Here is a 17,285-nt window from a genome sequence, read left to right as displayed (position 1 = left end):
TAAACTCCATGAGAGCAGGGATAGGATATATCTTTCTTTTTCACTGCTATGTTCCCAGTGCTTAGCATATAAATATATTTGTCAGTTATATATTTTTATCTGTCAATAATCTCATCTTGCTTGTTCACTTTACAGCCAACAAAATAGGCCTAGAGAAGAGCAGGGACTTCCAAGATCACACAGTACCAGATCCTGCCTCCTGATACCTAATCCAGTGCTCCTCGCTCTGGTTACAGTTGATATGATAAACTGAGGCACACTAAGACAGGAATAAGGTGTGCATTTCAGCAATGCCTCAGTCCAGTGTTTCCCAAAGTGGGAACCTGTGTTAACGGTGGTATGATTTTAGGTGGAACGTTAATGTTAAACGACCCTGAATTATACAATGAGAAAGCATTATTTTTTCAATCTTTTTCAACTTGAAAGGGCTAATTTGGTGCTAACATGTCCTTAGTGCCATTCTAACACTTTCTAATCTGCCTTTTTTTTTTTTTTTTTTTTGAGATGGAGTCTTGCTCTGTCACCCAGGCTGGAGTGTAGTGGTGTCATCTCGGCTCACTGCAACCTTTACCTCCCTGGTTCCAGTGATTCTCCTGCCTCAGCCTTCTGGGCAGCTGGGATTACAGGTGTGCACCACCACGCCCGGCTGATTTTTGTATTTTTAGTAGAGATAGGGTTTCATCATGTTGGCCAGGCTGGTCTGCAACTCTTAACCTCAGGTGATCTGCCTGCCTCAGCCTCCCAAAGTGCTGGGATTACAGGTGTGAGCCACCGTGCCTGGCCTAATCTGCCTTTTAACACAGAGATTTAGGCCTCAAATTTAGAGCCCTTGGTAGGCAATACCATCCATTCATCCAGAATTCACTAACAATGTTTAACTTTCCCCCCCTTTTTTTTTTCCTTTTTTTTTCTTCGTTTTTCTTTTTTTTTTTTTTGAGATGGAGTCTCGCTCTGTCGCCCAGGCTGGAGTGCAGTGGTGCGATCTTGGCTCACTACAACCTCCGCCTCCCAGGTTCAAGTGATTCTCCTGCCTCAGCCTCCTGAATAACTGGAATTACAGGCGTGTACCACCATGCCCAACTAATTTTTGTATTTTTAGTGGAGATGGGATTTCACCATGTTGGTCAGACTGGTCTTAAATTCCTGACCTGAGGTGATCCACCCTCCTTGGCCTCCCAAAGTGCTGGGATTACAGGTGTGAGCCACCGTGCCTGGCCAACTTTACATATTTTTATAGTTACCTTCTATTTATGGCAAGTGATACTAGTTTTCTATCATAATTATATACAATTGACCCTTGAACAATGCAGGGGTTAGGGGCACAAACTCTTTACACACAGTCAAAAATCCTTTTTTCTTTGAGACAGGGTCTTATTCTGTTGCCCAGGCTGGAGTGCAGTGGTAAGATCACAAGTCACTGTAGCCTTGATATCCCAGGCTCAAGCGAATCTCCTACCTCAGCCTCCTGAGCATCTGGGGCTACAGGAGCACACCACCACACCCCAGTTAATTTTTGAAAATTTTTTGTAGAGATGAGGTTTCATCATGTTGCTCAGGCTGGTCTTGAATTCCTGGACTCAACTGATCTGCCTGCCTCAGCCTCCCAAAGTGCTGGAATTACAGGTGTGAGCCACCGTGCCTGGCCTTCATGGTATTTTTGACTCCCCAAACTTAGCTACTAATAGCCTACTATTGGCCAGAAGAAAGCCTTACTGATAACATAAACTGTGGATTAACGCATCTTTTTATGTTATATGTATTATATACTGTACTCTTATAATTAAGTAAACTGGGCATGGTGGCTCATGCACATAATCCCAGCAGTTTAGGAGGCAGAAGCAGCAGATTGCCTGAGCTCAGGAGTTCAAGACCAGCCTGGGTAACACGGCAAAACCTCGTCTCTACTAAAAATCCAAATATCTGCCAGGCATGGGGTACACACCCATAGTCCTAGCTGCTTGCGGAGCTGAGGATCACTTGAGCCTGGGAGGTTGAGGTTGCAATGAACCGAAATGGTGCCACTGCACTCCAGCCTGAGTGACAGCGCGACACCCCATCTTTAAAATGCGGTGGTGGCTCAAGCCTGTAATCCCAGCACTTTGGGGGCCAGTGGGATCCGAGGTCAGGAGATCCCGAGAGACCATCCTGGCTAGCATGGTGAAACCCGTCTCTACTAAAAATACACAAAACTAGCCCGGGCGTGGTGGGGCGCCTGTAGTCCCAGCTACTGGGAGGCTGAGGCAGGAGAATGGCTGAACCTGGGAGGCTGAGACTTAGAGTGAGCGAGATGTCAGCCACTACCTCCAGCCTGGGTGACACAGTGAGACTCGTCTCAAAAAAAAAAAAAAAAACAAGTAAGCTAGGGAAAAGAAAATATTATTACGAAAATTATTGGATAAGTAGAGATTGATTATAAGAAAAGAAAACATAAGGAAGTAAAAATACATTTACAGTACCATGCTGTATTTATTGATACCATAAGTTTACTTCATCTGTTTACAAGATGTATTGTCTGTCTGAAATAGTAAGCAACCGAAGCTGCAGAGCTACACCTGTGGTACCACCTACTATACAATGAGAAAGGATTCTTTTTTCAATCTTTTTCAACTTGAAAGGGCTAATTTGGTGCTAACATGTCCTTAGTGCTGTTCTAACACTTTCTAATCTGCCTTTTTGCTTGAATCAAGCAATTCAAGCAACTTTTCCTTGTAATGTCATGACTCTTCTCTGCTTCTTGGGAACACTTCCAGAATCACTAGTAGCACCTAGTATGGGCCCTTGGTACTACTCAAGGCTTACAATATTGCATTAAACACATTGAAAAATACACGAGAACCTTGAGGGATCACATTTTACTGCAATATGTGATTTACTGGTGAAACTCCTTGTGCAGAGATGATTAGCTCACAGAGCGTTTTAAGCATGTACTCACAACACCAGAGCACGCTGCAGTGGCAACAGGAGGTAGCTTCACAATTATGATGGTAGTACAGTATGTACTACAGTTGTTTATGCAGTTATGGTTTAATACTGCATCTTTACATTTAGTTATATTTCTATTTTGAATGGCATCATGTACTGTCTGTGTGTTGTATATGTTTTGGGCAATTTTAATTTTTTATAGTAGATTTATGTGTATTTTATGGTGGCAAGTGGTAAAATAGACTAGTATCTACATATATTTTATGCATTAATGACATACTGTTTTTCATTTTAAAAAATATTTCTAGGTAACAAGATTCACCTGTTTTTTCCTAATTGTCAGTCTTTAAAAATTTTTTTCTGATTTAAAAAATCAGCTGGGCATGGTGGCCTACCCCTGTAATCCTAGCACTTTGGTAGGCTGAGGCAGGCAGATCACCTGAGGTCAGGAGTTTGAGACCAGCCTGGCAAACTTGGCAAAACCCCATCTCTACTAAAAATACAAAAACATTAGCTGGGCATGGTGGCATGTGCCTATAATCCCAGCTACTCGAGAGACTGAGGCATGATAAGTGCTTGAACTCGCCAGGTGAGGGTTGCAGTAAGCCAAGATCACGCTACCGAACTCTGGCCTGGGCAACAAGAGTGAAAACTGAAAACTCCATCTCAAAAAAAAAAAAAAAAAAAAAAAGAAGGCTGGGCACAGTGGCTCACGCCTGTAATCCCAGCACTCTGGGAGGCTGAGGCTGGCAGATCACAAGGTCAGGAGATTGAGACCATCCTGGCTAACATGGTGAAACCCCATCTCTACTAAATATATAAAAAATTATCCAGGCATGATGGTGGGCGTCTGGGAGGCTGAGGCAGGAGAATGGCGTGAACCTGGGAGGCGGAGCCTACAGTGAGCTGGGATCGCGCCACCACACTCCAGCCTGGGTGACAGAGCGAGACTCCATCTCAAAAAAAAAAAAAGAGAAAATAAATAAAATAATCAATGTATAAGTGGACCCATGAGTTCAAACCCATGTTGTTCAAGAGTCAATTGTATTTTTTAAGTTTTAATTTTTTTTGTTGTTGTTTTGAGACAGAGTTTCACTCTTGTCACCCAGGCTGGAGTGCAATGGCTCAGGCTCACTGCAACCTCAATCTCCCGGGTACAAGCAATTCTCCTGCCTCAGCCTCCCAAGTAGCTGGGATTACAGGTGCCCACCACCACGCCTGGCTAATTTTTGTATTTTTAGTAGAGACGGGGTTTTGCCATGTTGGCCAGGCTAGTCTCAAACTCCTGACCTCAGTTGATCTGCCCATCTTGGCCTCCCAAAGTGCTGGGATTACAGGCGTGAGCCACCGCATCCGGCCTAAGTTTTAATTTTAAATAAATATGTTAAATAAATAGGTGGAACTCAGATGTGGCAAAAGTTGTAAATGTGGTTCTGAAATGAGGTTTCGAAAACACCACATTCATCTAAAAGTATGAGTGATGGTGAAATTTCAGGCAGGGGCTAACTAGAAGAGGAAGCTGCTTTTCATAATCTATTTTGCTCAGTGGACTTCAGCTCCCTGGGCTTTTGTGGGTGTCTGGCTCAGAGCTGAAGCCAGGAAGTCTTTAGTAGCTTTCAGTTTCTTTTGTTAATGTAGGCCTGAAAAATCTCTAATTTAGTTCCCAGCCAGAGCTTGGGGGTCCTCCTTCTGTAAGTCCAGTCTCACCCCAACAGTGAGAACTCCCAGAACTTCCCTGCCCTTACCTTAGAAGATCTCTTCTTTTCTGCTTCTTTTCTGCTGATCTGTTTGGATTTCTTGTTCAGTGCTTCAAAGAGAGACAAAAGGAGGAGAGTCAGATGTTTCTGAGGACGTTGAGTTGCAGTGAAGTGAGAGGGCAGAGGGGCTCGGGAAGTTGCCAGGTGGGGGAGAGGAGAAGCAGCGTGCCGGATGAATCACACTGTAGGACTCAAGCCAGTAGGTTCTTGTCAGCCCGGATGGTGACCTGGAGCCAGGCACTGATAGCAACGTGTCCTCTGAGGGAAGGCAAATGGGATGTCCAAGCAGGCACTGGGATCTGCCTGTGGTGCTCTTGTGGGGCCTGGTCCCTCGACCTAGGTGAGCTTGGGCCACTCAGAGTCACCCCAAGTGCCTCTTCCTTCATCTCCATTGTGGCAGGTGCAGGAACATTGTGATACTCAGAAAATGGACTCCTGTCTTGCACACAGATGCACCTGTGTTTCCTATTTTCCATTCCTCAGAGCTTTGGAGCCAGGAGGACCTGATTTGAATCCTGACTCTGCCAATATAATGACTATGTGGCTGTGGGTAACTTACTTATCTTCCATGAGACTCAGTTTTTTTCATCTGCACAAAAGATTCCATAATATCTACCTTGCAGTATTGTCTTGAGGATAAATGAAGTCTGCTTATAAAGTGAAAAGTCTGTTACACTGAAGAGAAATAAATGTTGATGTTCCTCCACTTCCCTGTCTGATATGTGTAGAATATCCTCTTTTCTTTCTTTTTCTTCTTCTTTTTTTTTTTTTTTTTTCTTTTGAGACAGAATCTCACTCTGTCACCCAGGCTGGAGTGCAGTGGTGCAATCTCAGCTCACTATAATCTCTGTCTCCTGAGTTCAAGTGATTCTCCTGCCTCAGCCTCCCAAGTAGCTGGGATTATAGGTGTGCACCACCACGCCTGGCTAATTTTTGTATTTTTAGTAGAGATGGGGTTTTGCCATGTTGGCCAGGCTGGTTTCAAACTCTTGACCTCAGGTGATCTGCCCACCTCAGCCTCCCAAAGTGCTGGGATTATAGGTGTGAACTACTGTGACTGGCCGATTATTTATTTATTTATTTATTTAAAAATTTCTTTTTTGAGACAGGGTCTCTCTGTCACCCAGGCTGGAGTGCAATCACAGCTCACTACAGTCTCAACCTCCTGAGCTCAAGCAATCCTCCTGCCTCAGCCTCCCAAATAGCTGGAACCATAGGCATACACCACCATTCCCGGCTAGTTTTTGTTTGCTTGTTTTTGAGACAGGGTCTCACTCTGTCACCCAGGCTGGAGTGCAGTGGCACAATCATGGCTCACAATCATTGTAGGCTCAAACTCCTGGGCTCAAGTGATTCTCCTGCCTCAGCCTCCCAAGTAGCTAGGACTATAAGCGCACGCCACCATGCCTGGTTAATTTTTGTATTTTTAGTAGAGATGGGGTTTCACCCTGTTGACCAGGCTGGTCTTGAACACCTGAGCTCAAGAGATCTGCCCGCCTTAGCCTACCAAAGTGCTGGGATTACAGGTACATGCCACCATGCCTTGCTAGTTTTTAAATTTTTCCGTAGAGACAGGGTCTCTGTATATCACTCAGTCTGGTCTTGAACTCCTAGGCTCAAACAATCCTCATGCTTCAGCTTCCCAAAGTGCTGGGATTACAGGCATGAGCCACCTCACCCAGCCTCAGATATCCTCTTTTCCTAGCAAAAGGCAAGGTAGTAAGGGATATTAGTTTTGAGCTTAGGTTCTGGAGTTAAGCATCTGATTTTGAATTCTGGCTTTGCCAGTTAAAAACTGTGTGATCAGGCCGGGCGCGGTGGCTCAAGCCTGTAATCCCAGCACTTTGGGAGGCCGAGATGGGCGGATCACGAGGTCAGGAGATCGAGACCATCCTGGCTAACACGGTGAAACCCCGTCTCTACTAAAAACTACAAAAAACTAGCCGGGCGAGGTGGCGGGCGCCTGTAATCCCAGCTACTCGGGAGGCTGAGGCAGGAGAATGGCGTGAACCCGGGAGGCGGAGCTTGCAGTGAGCTGAGATCCGGCCACTGCACTCCAGCCTGGGCGACAGAGCAAGACTCCGTCTCAAAAAAAAAAAAAAAAAAACTGTGTGATCCATGCTAGTTACTTAACTCTCCTAAGCCTAAAGTTCCTCAACTGTGAAATACAAATAAAGACCATACTCGCCTCACAGTGCCTACCACACAGTATGCCTATGATTATTATCAGGTGAAGTCAAACCAGATCTCCAATGCCCCTCATATTTTCCCCTGAGTCATCATTCCCAACTCTGACATGACAGGACTGGTCCATCCTAGTCTTGCTTATGTTCTGGAGCATTTCCTGAAGTTTGTTACTGTTGACAGGAGTTCTGTGATTCATTAAGTTTCAGAAATGCTACATTAAACAAAGTTTAGCAAGTGTCTTCACTTCAGGCCTTTCAGAGGCTCTACCATATGCTAAGCTGTATATTAGATTGGTAGCATGTAGGGCTTTCCCAAACCAAATGAGTCAAGGGACACTATTCTCCCAGGATTATTTTGTGGAACGAGCAAGAAGGAGCTGTCCATGGCGGTGGATCCTGGTAGCACCCTGGGAAACATGCTTGATTTCCTGCAGCCCCTCTCCCGGGCCAGAGCCCGGAGGCTAGGTGACTTACCCACAATAGAGACAGAAGGGAAGTCCAGTAGGTTCACAGAGGAGTTGCTTCTCAGGCTCCTGTCATCTCGGAGCTTCTCCTCAGGTGGCAGGTGGCTGTAGGCAGTGAAGAAGCAGAGGAAGACCAGCAGGGTGGCCAGGAGTAGGCGGGTGACATCCATCCCAGGAAGCCTGAGTGGGACAGAGAAGGTGGTCAGATGGGTGGGTCGGGGTAATGGTAAGAGGCCTTCCTGCTTTCTTTGTGCTTCTTTGGGCTGGTGTTGTGACTCTGTTAGGCAAGTGTCCTGGTGGAGTCGGAGGGTTAGCAAGGCCTAGGATGGGGAAGGGGAATTGATGAGGGAAGAAGAGAGAAGAGAGATGGGAAGAGGAAGAAAGACTAGGAACAGAAGGAGATTGGAGCAAAGATAAAAGGAATGCATTGCACTGGTCTCTGCTGTCCAGAGGGTGGTGTGTTGGCTGCTTCTGTTTTTTTTTAATGTCTGTGGCCCCAGGAGACCCTAGGCCTGGGCAGAGTTGTTGAAGGGCCCCCAGTAGGGCCTCACAGTAGCAGAGGTTTTATTAAGGTGCACAGAATAAGGCTAATAAATTAAGAATCAGTGAGAAAGATGCAGAGGTAAGTGGCTCCTTCAGACAAGCATATATGTTGGCTCATACCCTAGATTCCCAAAGCCAGAGAGAACGAATGCAGGTATAGTTTGTGGCAGGAGGATGGACCTGTCAACATAGGCCACCTGGATTTATGTATTTATTTATTTGCTAGCTGGATTTTTTTTTTTTTTTTTTTTTTAAGACGGAGTCTCACTCTTGTTGCCCAGGCTGGAGTGCAGTGGCACAGTCTCAGCTCACTACAACCTCCACCTCCCAGGTACAAGCAATTCTCCTACCTCAGCCTCCTGAGTAGCTAGGGCTACAGGCACCCACCACTAAGCCAGGCTAATTTTTGTATTTTTTGGTAGAGACGGGGTTTTACCACGTTGGCCAGGCTAAGCATTTTATATTTTCTAACTCTTTTTATTTTTTTTGAGACAGAGTCTTGCTCTGTCAGCCAGACTAGAGTGCAGTGGCACGATCTTGGCCCACTGCAACCTCTGCCTCCCAGCTTCAAGCGATTCTTCTTCCTCAGCCTCTGGAGTAGCTGGGATTACAGGTGCGCACCACCACACCTGGCTAATTTTTGTATTTTTAGTAGAGATGGGGTTTCACCATGTTGGCCAGGCTTGTCTCAAACTCCTGGCCTGAAGTGATCTGCCAGCCACTGCCACTGCACCTGGCCTATATTTTCTAACTCAAGCTCGTATAGTTTTTTTTCTGTTGTCATTGTTTGTTTTGAGACAGAGTCTCACCCTGTCACCCAGGCTGGAGTGCAGTGGCACGATCTTGGGCCACTGCAGCCTCAACCTCCCACGTTCAAGCCATCCTCCCACCTCATCTTCCTGAGTAGCTGGCACTACAGGCATGTGCCCACATGCCTGGCTAATTAAATTTTTTTTTTTGTAGAGATGAGGGCTCACTCTATTACCCAAGTTGGCCTTGAACTCCTGGGCTCAAGTGATCCTCCCACCTCAGCCTCCCAAAGTGAGCCACCACTTGGCCATATTTGTTCATTTGTGTGTATATATTTTATATATATATGGCATCCCCCTTCTAGGATATTAACTCCTCAATGACAGGGGCTCTCCACCATCCTTTCCAGCTTTATATTTTCTCACAGGAAGCAATGAATTCCGACCAAGCTTGGCTACTTCCTGGTCCCCATATGATGCTTGTCCTTTCCCACCGATTGCAATGCTTAGCTTGCTATACAAACATTTATTTACTTATCATTTGTCAATGGTCATCAAAGCCCTTAGTGACTATGGTACTCATTTGCCCTTCTCACATTTCATATGGCATTTACCCAGTCTGGGAAGTAAGAACAGTTTTAACATTTTAAAATGATGCTATTAAAAAAAATATATCCAGCGGAGACCCTATATGGTCCATAAAGCATAAAATATTTACTATCTGGCCTTTTACAGAAAAAGTTTGCCAACCCCATCTAGATTGTAAGAATCATGACGGATTGGCCGGGCGCGGTGGCTCAAGCCTGTAATCCCAGCACCTGGAAGGCAGGCGGCCGGATCTGAGGTCAGGAGATCGAGAGACCATCCTGGCTAACATGGTGACCCGTCTCTACTAAAAATACAAAAACTAGCGAGGCGTGGTGGCCGAGCCTGTAGTCCCAGCTACTGGGAGGCTGAGGCAGGAGAATGGCCTGAAGACCTGGGAGGCGAGGCTTGCAGTGAGAGCGAGGTCAGCGCTCACACTCAACCTGAGTGACACAGCCCTTGAACTCCGTCTCAAAAAGAATCATGGACGGATTGGAACAAGAACATCATGTTTGCTCCATCAATATCTATTAACCAATGGACCACTTAACTATTTCTTTTCTTTTTTAAGATGGAATCTCACTCTGTTGCCCAGCCTGGAATGCAGTGGTGTGATCTTGGCTCACTGCAACCTCTGCCTCCTGGATTCAAGTAATTCTTCTGTTTCAGCCTCCCGAGTAGCTGGGACTACAGGTGCCCACCACCACGCCCGGCTAATTTTTGTATTTTTTGTAGAGACAAGGTTTCACCATGTTGGCCAAGCTGGTCTCAAACTCCTGACCTCAAGTGATCCGCCTGCCTTGGCCTCCCAAAGTGCTGGGGCTACAGGTGTGAGCCACTGCACCCAGTCCAACTATTTCTTCAGGTAAAGATATTGATGACGTTTATTAAAAGGCTAATGTGCCGATAATATTTCTCATTAATTTATCAGATTTCAGATTTGTTTTAGTACAGGACTGGGTCCTAGTGAGACAAGAGCTAGGACTGGTAAGCTTGGATTGTGGATGCAGAGGAAAAATCTACATCATGAATAGTTATCATAATGTTTTGAAACATTATTATACCATGCTGTCTAGAATTCATAAAGATTCAATACAGTAACATTTGGAATATAAATATGAAATATTTGTAAACTAGATAATATTTTAGTTACATAAAATTAAATATATATTTAAAATTTTTATTCTGTATCATTGACCTCTTCCAAAAGCAATATTGTATTTAATTTTTAGCTTCTGATTGTTGCTAAAAAGACCATTTTTCAAATAACAGCATCTAGCTTTAATGGGTATTAATTAGGAAGGCAAATCAGAAATAAATTCAACCTGGCTGGGCCAGTGGCTCACGCCTGTAATCCCAGCACTTTGGGAGGCCGCAGCGAATGGATCACCTGAGGTCAGGATTTCGAGACCAGCCTGGCCAACATGGTGAAACCCCGTTTCTACTAAAAATACAAAAATTAGCTAGGCGGTGGCCTCCTGAGTAGGTAGGTGCCTATAAGTCTACCTACTCAGGAGGCTGAGGCAGGAGAATTGCCTGAACCCAGGGCTAGGAGGTTGCAGTGAGCTGAGATCATGCCACTTCACTCCAGCCTAGGTGAAAGAAACTGTCTCCAAAAAAAAAAAAAAAAAGAAAGAAAGAAAGAAATTCAACTTTAAAAAACAAGGAAAGTAAAGGATGAAGATGTGGTGGAATGTGGTGGGGAGAAGCTCTGATTAACAAAAGGCTCTTAGCCGGGAGTGGTGGCACGAGACTGTGGTCCCAGCTCCTCGGGTGGCTGAGGTGGGAGAATCACCTGACCCCAGGAAGTTGAGGCTACAGTGAGCCATGATTGTGCCATTGCACTCCAGCCTGGGCGACAGAGTGATACTCTGTCTCAAAAACAAGAACAAATAAGCTCGATTAAGGCAAGTTACAAGAGGCATGTTATTAATTGGGAGGCGGTATGTGCAGTTATTTTATGTCTTTGGGTTTTCCCTACCATAAATAATATACTCATGGGCCAAAAACTGTAATGGGAATTTCTGCAAAGAAGTGAGAGTGGCCAGAAAATCTGAATTAGAAAAAGAGGCCAGGCATGGTGGCTAACGCTCTGTGGGGTTTTTCTCCTCATGTGTGGAGACGAGAGATCGTAGAAATAAAGACACAAGACAAAGAGATAGAAGAAAAGACAGCTAGGTCTGGGGGACCACTACCACCAAGGCGCAGAGACTGGTAGTGGCCCTGGATGCCTGGCTGCGCTGTTATTTATGGGATACAAGACAAGGGAGCAAGGTAAGGAGTGTGGGCCATCTCCAATGATAGGTAAGGTCACACGAGTCATGCGTCCACCAGACAGGGGGCCCTTCCCTGTTTGGCAGCCGAGGCAGAGAGACAGAGAGGACAGCTTGTGCCATTATTTCTTCTATACATTTCAAAGACTTTAGTACTTTCACTAATTCTGCTACTGCTATCTAGAAGGTGGAGCCAGGTGTACAGGGTGGAATATGAAAGCAGACCAGGAGCATGACCACTGAAGCACAGCATCACAGGGAGATAGTCAGTCCTCTGGATGGCTGTGGGCAGGCCTGACTGATGTCAGGCCTTCCACAAGAGGTGGTGGAGCAGAGTCTTCTCTAACTCCCCCGGGGAAAGGGAGAGTCCCTTTCCCAGTCTGCTGAGTAACTGGTGCCTTCCCCAGGCACTGACGCTATCACTAGACCAAGGACCACTAGGTAACAGGTGCCTTCCCAGGCGCTGGCATTACTGCTAGACCAGGGAGCCCTCTAGTGGCTTTGTCCAGGTGTGACAGAGGGCTTATACTCTTGTCTTCTGGTCACTTTCTCACCGTGTCCCTTCAGCTCCTATCTCTGTATGGCCTGGTTTTTCCTAGGTTATAATTGTAGAACAAAGATTATCATAATATTGGAATAAAGAGTAATGCTACAAACTAATGATTAATGATATTCATATATAATCATATCTATAATCTATTTCTAGTGGAACTATTCTTATTCTATATATTTTCTTTATTATACTGGAACAGCTTGTGCCCTCAGTCTCTTGCCATGGCACCTGGGTGGCTGGCCGCCAACAGGTGTGATAGTACACACCTGTGGTCCCAGCCACTTGGGAGGGTGAGGTGGGAGGGAGGATTGCTTGAACCTGGGAGGTTGAGGCTGTAGTGAGCTGTGATCGTACCAGAAAAGAAAAGAAGAAAGAAAAAGGTGGCAGGAGTTTGGGGAAGATTAACTTAGACCCAGGAACAGGATTGAGAATGAGGGGACTGAATCAACAGTCCAATTCAGTATTACAAATCTAAGGAGTAGTGGGACAGCTCATGACCAGAGGCCAATATCCATGGGACCAAAGTCCACACTGATCACTTGCTATGAACACTTGATAATGTAGGTACAAGCTCACTTCACCATCAGAGCAGCCACAAGCCTAATGTAAACACTAGTCACTGCACAATGGGCAGGCAGGAGATCTCACCAGGTCAAATCCCCAGCCTAACTCACGACAAGTGAATCCTAGGGGTTAGTTTAAGACCGACCAACCCCTGGCAAAACAGTTCTCCTGGTAGAACCATACAATTGGACTGAGTCTTGGATTGGTGAAGTCTCAGTGGAGTAAATCTTATTTAGGTATTATAGGGAGAGAGTTAAAGACCAGTATTCCTTACCTCAGTTCTGGAGGGATATGTATATTCTAAATGTAATACAGGTCCATAATGTTTAGTTGTATTAGGACCCTTGGAGTCAGATATTTTTTAGAATTCAGAACTTTGTGAATGTTAGAAAAGTAGTATCATCTATATATTATATTAAACCACATATAAGGGTCTGGGAAAGCCCTATAATAAAAATCTTAATGCTTCTATAGCAAAAAGGCACGGATCTTCATAATAGGCAGGATGAATACAGACTATGAATTGATTCACATCAATTCAGGACGCATTTTGTTGCCAAATGTCTTCAGGTAAGTTCAGATTTTGCTGGCAAATGAGTTGCCAAAGGAGGAACAAAACCTTATAGTTTTCAGGGTGTTGGGATTTTGCAATTACAGGTAAAGGTTTGTGGATCTGTACAGACCTCGTTGCTGTTACTACTCATCAGAGAAACACTCCCTGCTATTAATACAGGACAATGATGCTAGGCCAGGCACTGTGGCTCACGCCTATAATCCCAGCACTTTGGGAGGCCGAGGCAAGTGGATCACCTGAGGTCAGGAGTTCGAGACCAGCCTGACCAACGTGGTGAAAGCTCATCTGTACTAAAAATACAAAAATCAGCTGGGCATGGTGGCACATGCCTGTAATCCCAACTACTTGGAAGGCTGAGGCAGGAGAATCACTTGAATCCAGGAGGCAGAGGTTGTAGTGAGCCAAGATTGTGCCACTGCACACCAGCCTGGGTGACAGAGTAAGAGACTCTGTCTCAAAAAACAAAACAAAACAAAAAAAGCAGGACAATAATGCTGACAGCAATCAGTAGCTGTGTAACTGGGTTTCTCAACTGTCTTTCCACTCCACAGTGATGAAGACTGTTACTTGATCTGTGATATTTCTGATGACAAGTCTCCTTTTAAATTCATCATCTGTGTTAAGTTAGTATTTAGGACTTAAGATGAGTTTCTCTTCAGCATGGTGGATAAAAAGAAGAATCCAGACACACGAGTAAGATCATCTGGATGAACCTGTCATTTAAACGGCTGTGTGACCCTAGGTCCATCTGAGTCTCAGCTTTCTCAGTTTTAAAATAAGGGGATAGGGCCTGGCACTCACGCCTGTAAGCCCAGCACTTTGGGAGGCTGAGGCGGGTGAGTCACTTGAGGCCAGGAATTTGAGACCAGCCTGGCCAACATGGTGAAACCCCGTCTCTACTAAAAATACAAAAATTAGCTGGGCTTGATGGTGCATGCCTACTACTCGGGAGGCTGAAGCTCAAGAATTGCTTGAACCCAGGAGGTGGAGGTTGCAGTGAGCTGAGATTGTGCCATTGCACTCCAGCCCGGGCAATGGAGCGAGACTCTGTCTCAATAAATAAATAAATAAATAAATAAATAAATAAATAAATAAACAGAGTGTAGGGAAAAGAAAGAGAGATCAGGCTGGGCACGATGGCTCACAACTGTAATCCCAGTACTTTGGGAGGGCGAGGCAGGTGGATCACGAGGTCAGGAGATCGAGACCATCCTGGCTAACATGGTGAAACCCCGTCTCTACTAAAAGTACAAAAAAATTAGCCGGGCGTGGTGGCGGGTGCCTGTAGTCCCAGCTACTCGGGAGGCTGAGGCAGGAGAATGGCATGAACCCGAGAGGCAGAGCTTGCAGTGAGCTGAGATTGTGCCACTGCACTCCAACCTGGGCAACAGAGCGAGACTCCGTCTCAAAAAAAAAAAAAGAAAGAGAGATCAGGTTGTTACTGTGTCTATGTAGAAAAGGAAGACATAAGAAACTCCATTTTGATCTGTACTAAGAAAAATTGTTTCTGCTTTGAGATGCTGTTAACCTGTAACTTTAGCTCCAACCCTGTGCTCACAGAAACATGTGCTGTATTGAATCAAAGTTTAATGGATTTAGGGCTGTGCAGGATGTGCCTTGTTAACAATACGTTTGCAGGCAGTATGCCTGGTAAAAGTCATCGCCATTCTCCATTCTCGATGAACCAGGGACACAATGCTCTGTGGAAAGCTGCAGGGACCTCTGCCCAAGAAAGCCTGGATATTGTCCAAGGTTTCCCCCCACTGAGACAGCCTGAGATATGGCCTTGTGGGAAAGGAAACACCTTACATCCCCCAGCCCGACACCTGTAAAGGGCCTGTGCTGAGGAGGAGTAGGGAAAGAGGGAGACCTCTTTGCAGTTGAGATGAGAGGAAGGTTTCTGTCTCCTGCTCCTCCCTGGGAATGGAATGTCTCGGTGTAAAGCCGACCATTCTCATTCGTTCTATTCTAAGATAGGAGAAAACTGCCCTGTGGCTAGAGACAAGATATACTGACAACAATACTGCTTTGTTGCTCTTTGCTACACTGAGATGTTTGGGTAAAGAAAAACATAAATCCAGCCTACATACACATCTGGGCACATCTGGGCTACATACATACCTTTCCTTGAACTTATTCATGATACAGATTCCTTTGCTCACATGTTTCCCTGCTGACCTTCTCCCCACCTGTTGCCCTGCTACACTCCCCTCACTAAAATATTAAAAATAATAATCAATAAATACTGAGGGAACTCAGAGACCGGCGCCAGTGCGGGTTCTCCATATACTGAGTGCCGGTCCCTTGGGCCCACTGTTCTTTCTCTATACTTTGTCTCTGTGTCTTATTTCTTTTCTCAGTCTCTTGTCCCACCTGATGAGAAATACCCACAGGTGTGGAGGGGCAGGCCCCCTTCATAAGAGGATAGGACTATATGACTTAGTATAGAGTATGAGGCACAGAGTAGCAACTTGACAAAAATTTGTGAAATGAATGAAAGAATCTACCTGCTATCCTTAAATTCTATGAATCCTGTCTTAGTCTATTTAGGTGACTATAACAAAATATCATAGACTGGGTGGTTTCTAAATAACAGAAATTTATTTCTCACAGTTCTGGAGGCTGGGAAGTCTAAGATCAAGGTGCAGGCAGATTCAATATCTAGTGAGGGCCTATTTCTTCATAGACAGCCATCATCTCTCTCATCTCACAAAGTGGAAGGGGTTTCCCTTGGGCTTCTTTTATAAAGGCACTAGCTTCATTCATGAGGGCTCTGCCACCATGACCTAGTCACCTCCAAAAGGCCCCACCTCCTTACACTATCACCTTGGCAGTGAGGATTTCAACATCCGAATCTGAGAGGGCATAAACATTCAGAACACAGCAAATTCCTCATTTCCGATTCTTGCCTCCCCATCACTGTGCCATTGGGCAGCTTAAATAGTTACACAGAGAAAGATTTTATAAGGGCCACTTATTATACTTCCTTAAGAGCTGAAGAATTTACAAATGCATAAGTGTGACTGAATCTGACTAAGCCTGGAAAAGAGGGCATGGAAAGTCATGGAAAGTTTGTACAAGCCCACTGCAATTGTTTTTTTTTTTTTTTTTTAAATTATTCAACACTGACATTTTATTTTCTGAAGTTTTACCATTTTTACAAAACAAAACAAAATGAAACAAAAAGCAGGTATCGAAATCAGCAAAGAGTTTATAGAATTTCTGCACCAGTTTGCACATAAGTCAGTGATTACAAAACTGGTGTCCAATGTAAATACTAATCACAAGCTGACTTCCTCCTTGGTCAGGTGGTTTGTTTTGGAACTAGTGGATATTTATAACTTTTTATAAGCACCGGTCATTTTTTGAGAACTGATTTGGTTTGTCCAACAAAGTAAACAATTTTTTGCTGTGTGGCAGTTTCTTTTTTAAAAAAACACTGAGCTAAAACACAGAACGTGTATTTGTTTGGATCTAAACCAAATCTTCTGAGATCCCAATTACCCTGAAGAACACTGAAGACATTTATGGGGCATATTAAATAGTATCTTAAATACTAGTTGTGTACCTCATAATGTCTAAGGCAGCTATTATATTTCTAAAGAAAGTAGCATTTCATTCAGAGGCTGCCCAGAGTTTGAATTACACCATAGTTTTTCTTTCTTTCTGCAAATCATTCTTTCTGATTTACAGTTTTTCCCAAACAGAGCCATAATATTAGAACAAAAGTTTGATGTTCATGCCAAACAAGCTCTGATATTTTTATGGATACATTTGTATAGAGCAAGACTTCTTGCTCTGAACCCTGGGCGACCACAAATCAATTGAGAGGCCATGATTATTGGATGCTGAGAGAAAGTAGCACACTTAAACCCACAGTACAGTTAATCAGGAGGCAAGAAAAACAAAGCTAGAACTCGGTAGTGGTATTCACCCACCACTTATTCCAAAAACATATTTTGCTTAAATAAGGGAAATGGTCCAGTTTTGCAATGTTTTTTTGTTGTTTTTTTTTTTTGGAGACGGAGTCTTGCTCTGTCGCCCAGGCTGGCGTGCAGTGGCCGGATCTCAGCTCAATGCAAGCTCCGCCTCCCGGGTTTAGGCCATTCTCCTGC

The 17,285-nt window shown here is 44.7% G+C and overlaps 1 protein-coding gene across 4 annotated transcripts in view; it reads right to left on the bottom strand.

Annotated features, from left to right (window-relative positions):
* ASIP (agouti signaling protein) overlaps nt 1–17,285 on the bottom strand; it is an 81,640-nt gene that overhangs the window by 2,501 nt on the left and 61,854 nt on the right. For 3 of the 4 annotated variants that reach the window (XM_009216291.3, XM_009216297.4, XM_009216298.4), the window contains exons 2-3: nt 7,340–7,509; nt 4,668–4,729 (exon numbers count right to left, since the gene is read on the bottom strand). In XM_009216291.3, the coding sequence (XP_009214555.1) occupies nt 4,668–4,729; nt 7,340–7,499 (222 nt within the window). In that variant the 5' untranslated portion in view covers nt 7,500–7,509. Of the gene's footprint in view, nt 1–4,667; nt 4,730–7,339; nt 7,510–17,285 lie in introns of those variants that run through there. The other variant, NM_001164331.1, reaches the window with a different exon arrangement.

This window comes from Papio anubis, chromosome 16 (assembly GCF_008728515.1).
Source record: "Papio anubis isolate 15944 chromosome 16, Panubis1.0, whole genome shotgun sequence".
Taxonomy (NCBI): Eukaryota; Metazoa; Chordata; class Mammalia; order Primates; family Cercopithecidae; genus Papio; species Papio anubis.
This window is presented reverse-complemented; position numbering and strand designations above follow the sequence as displayed.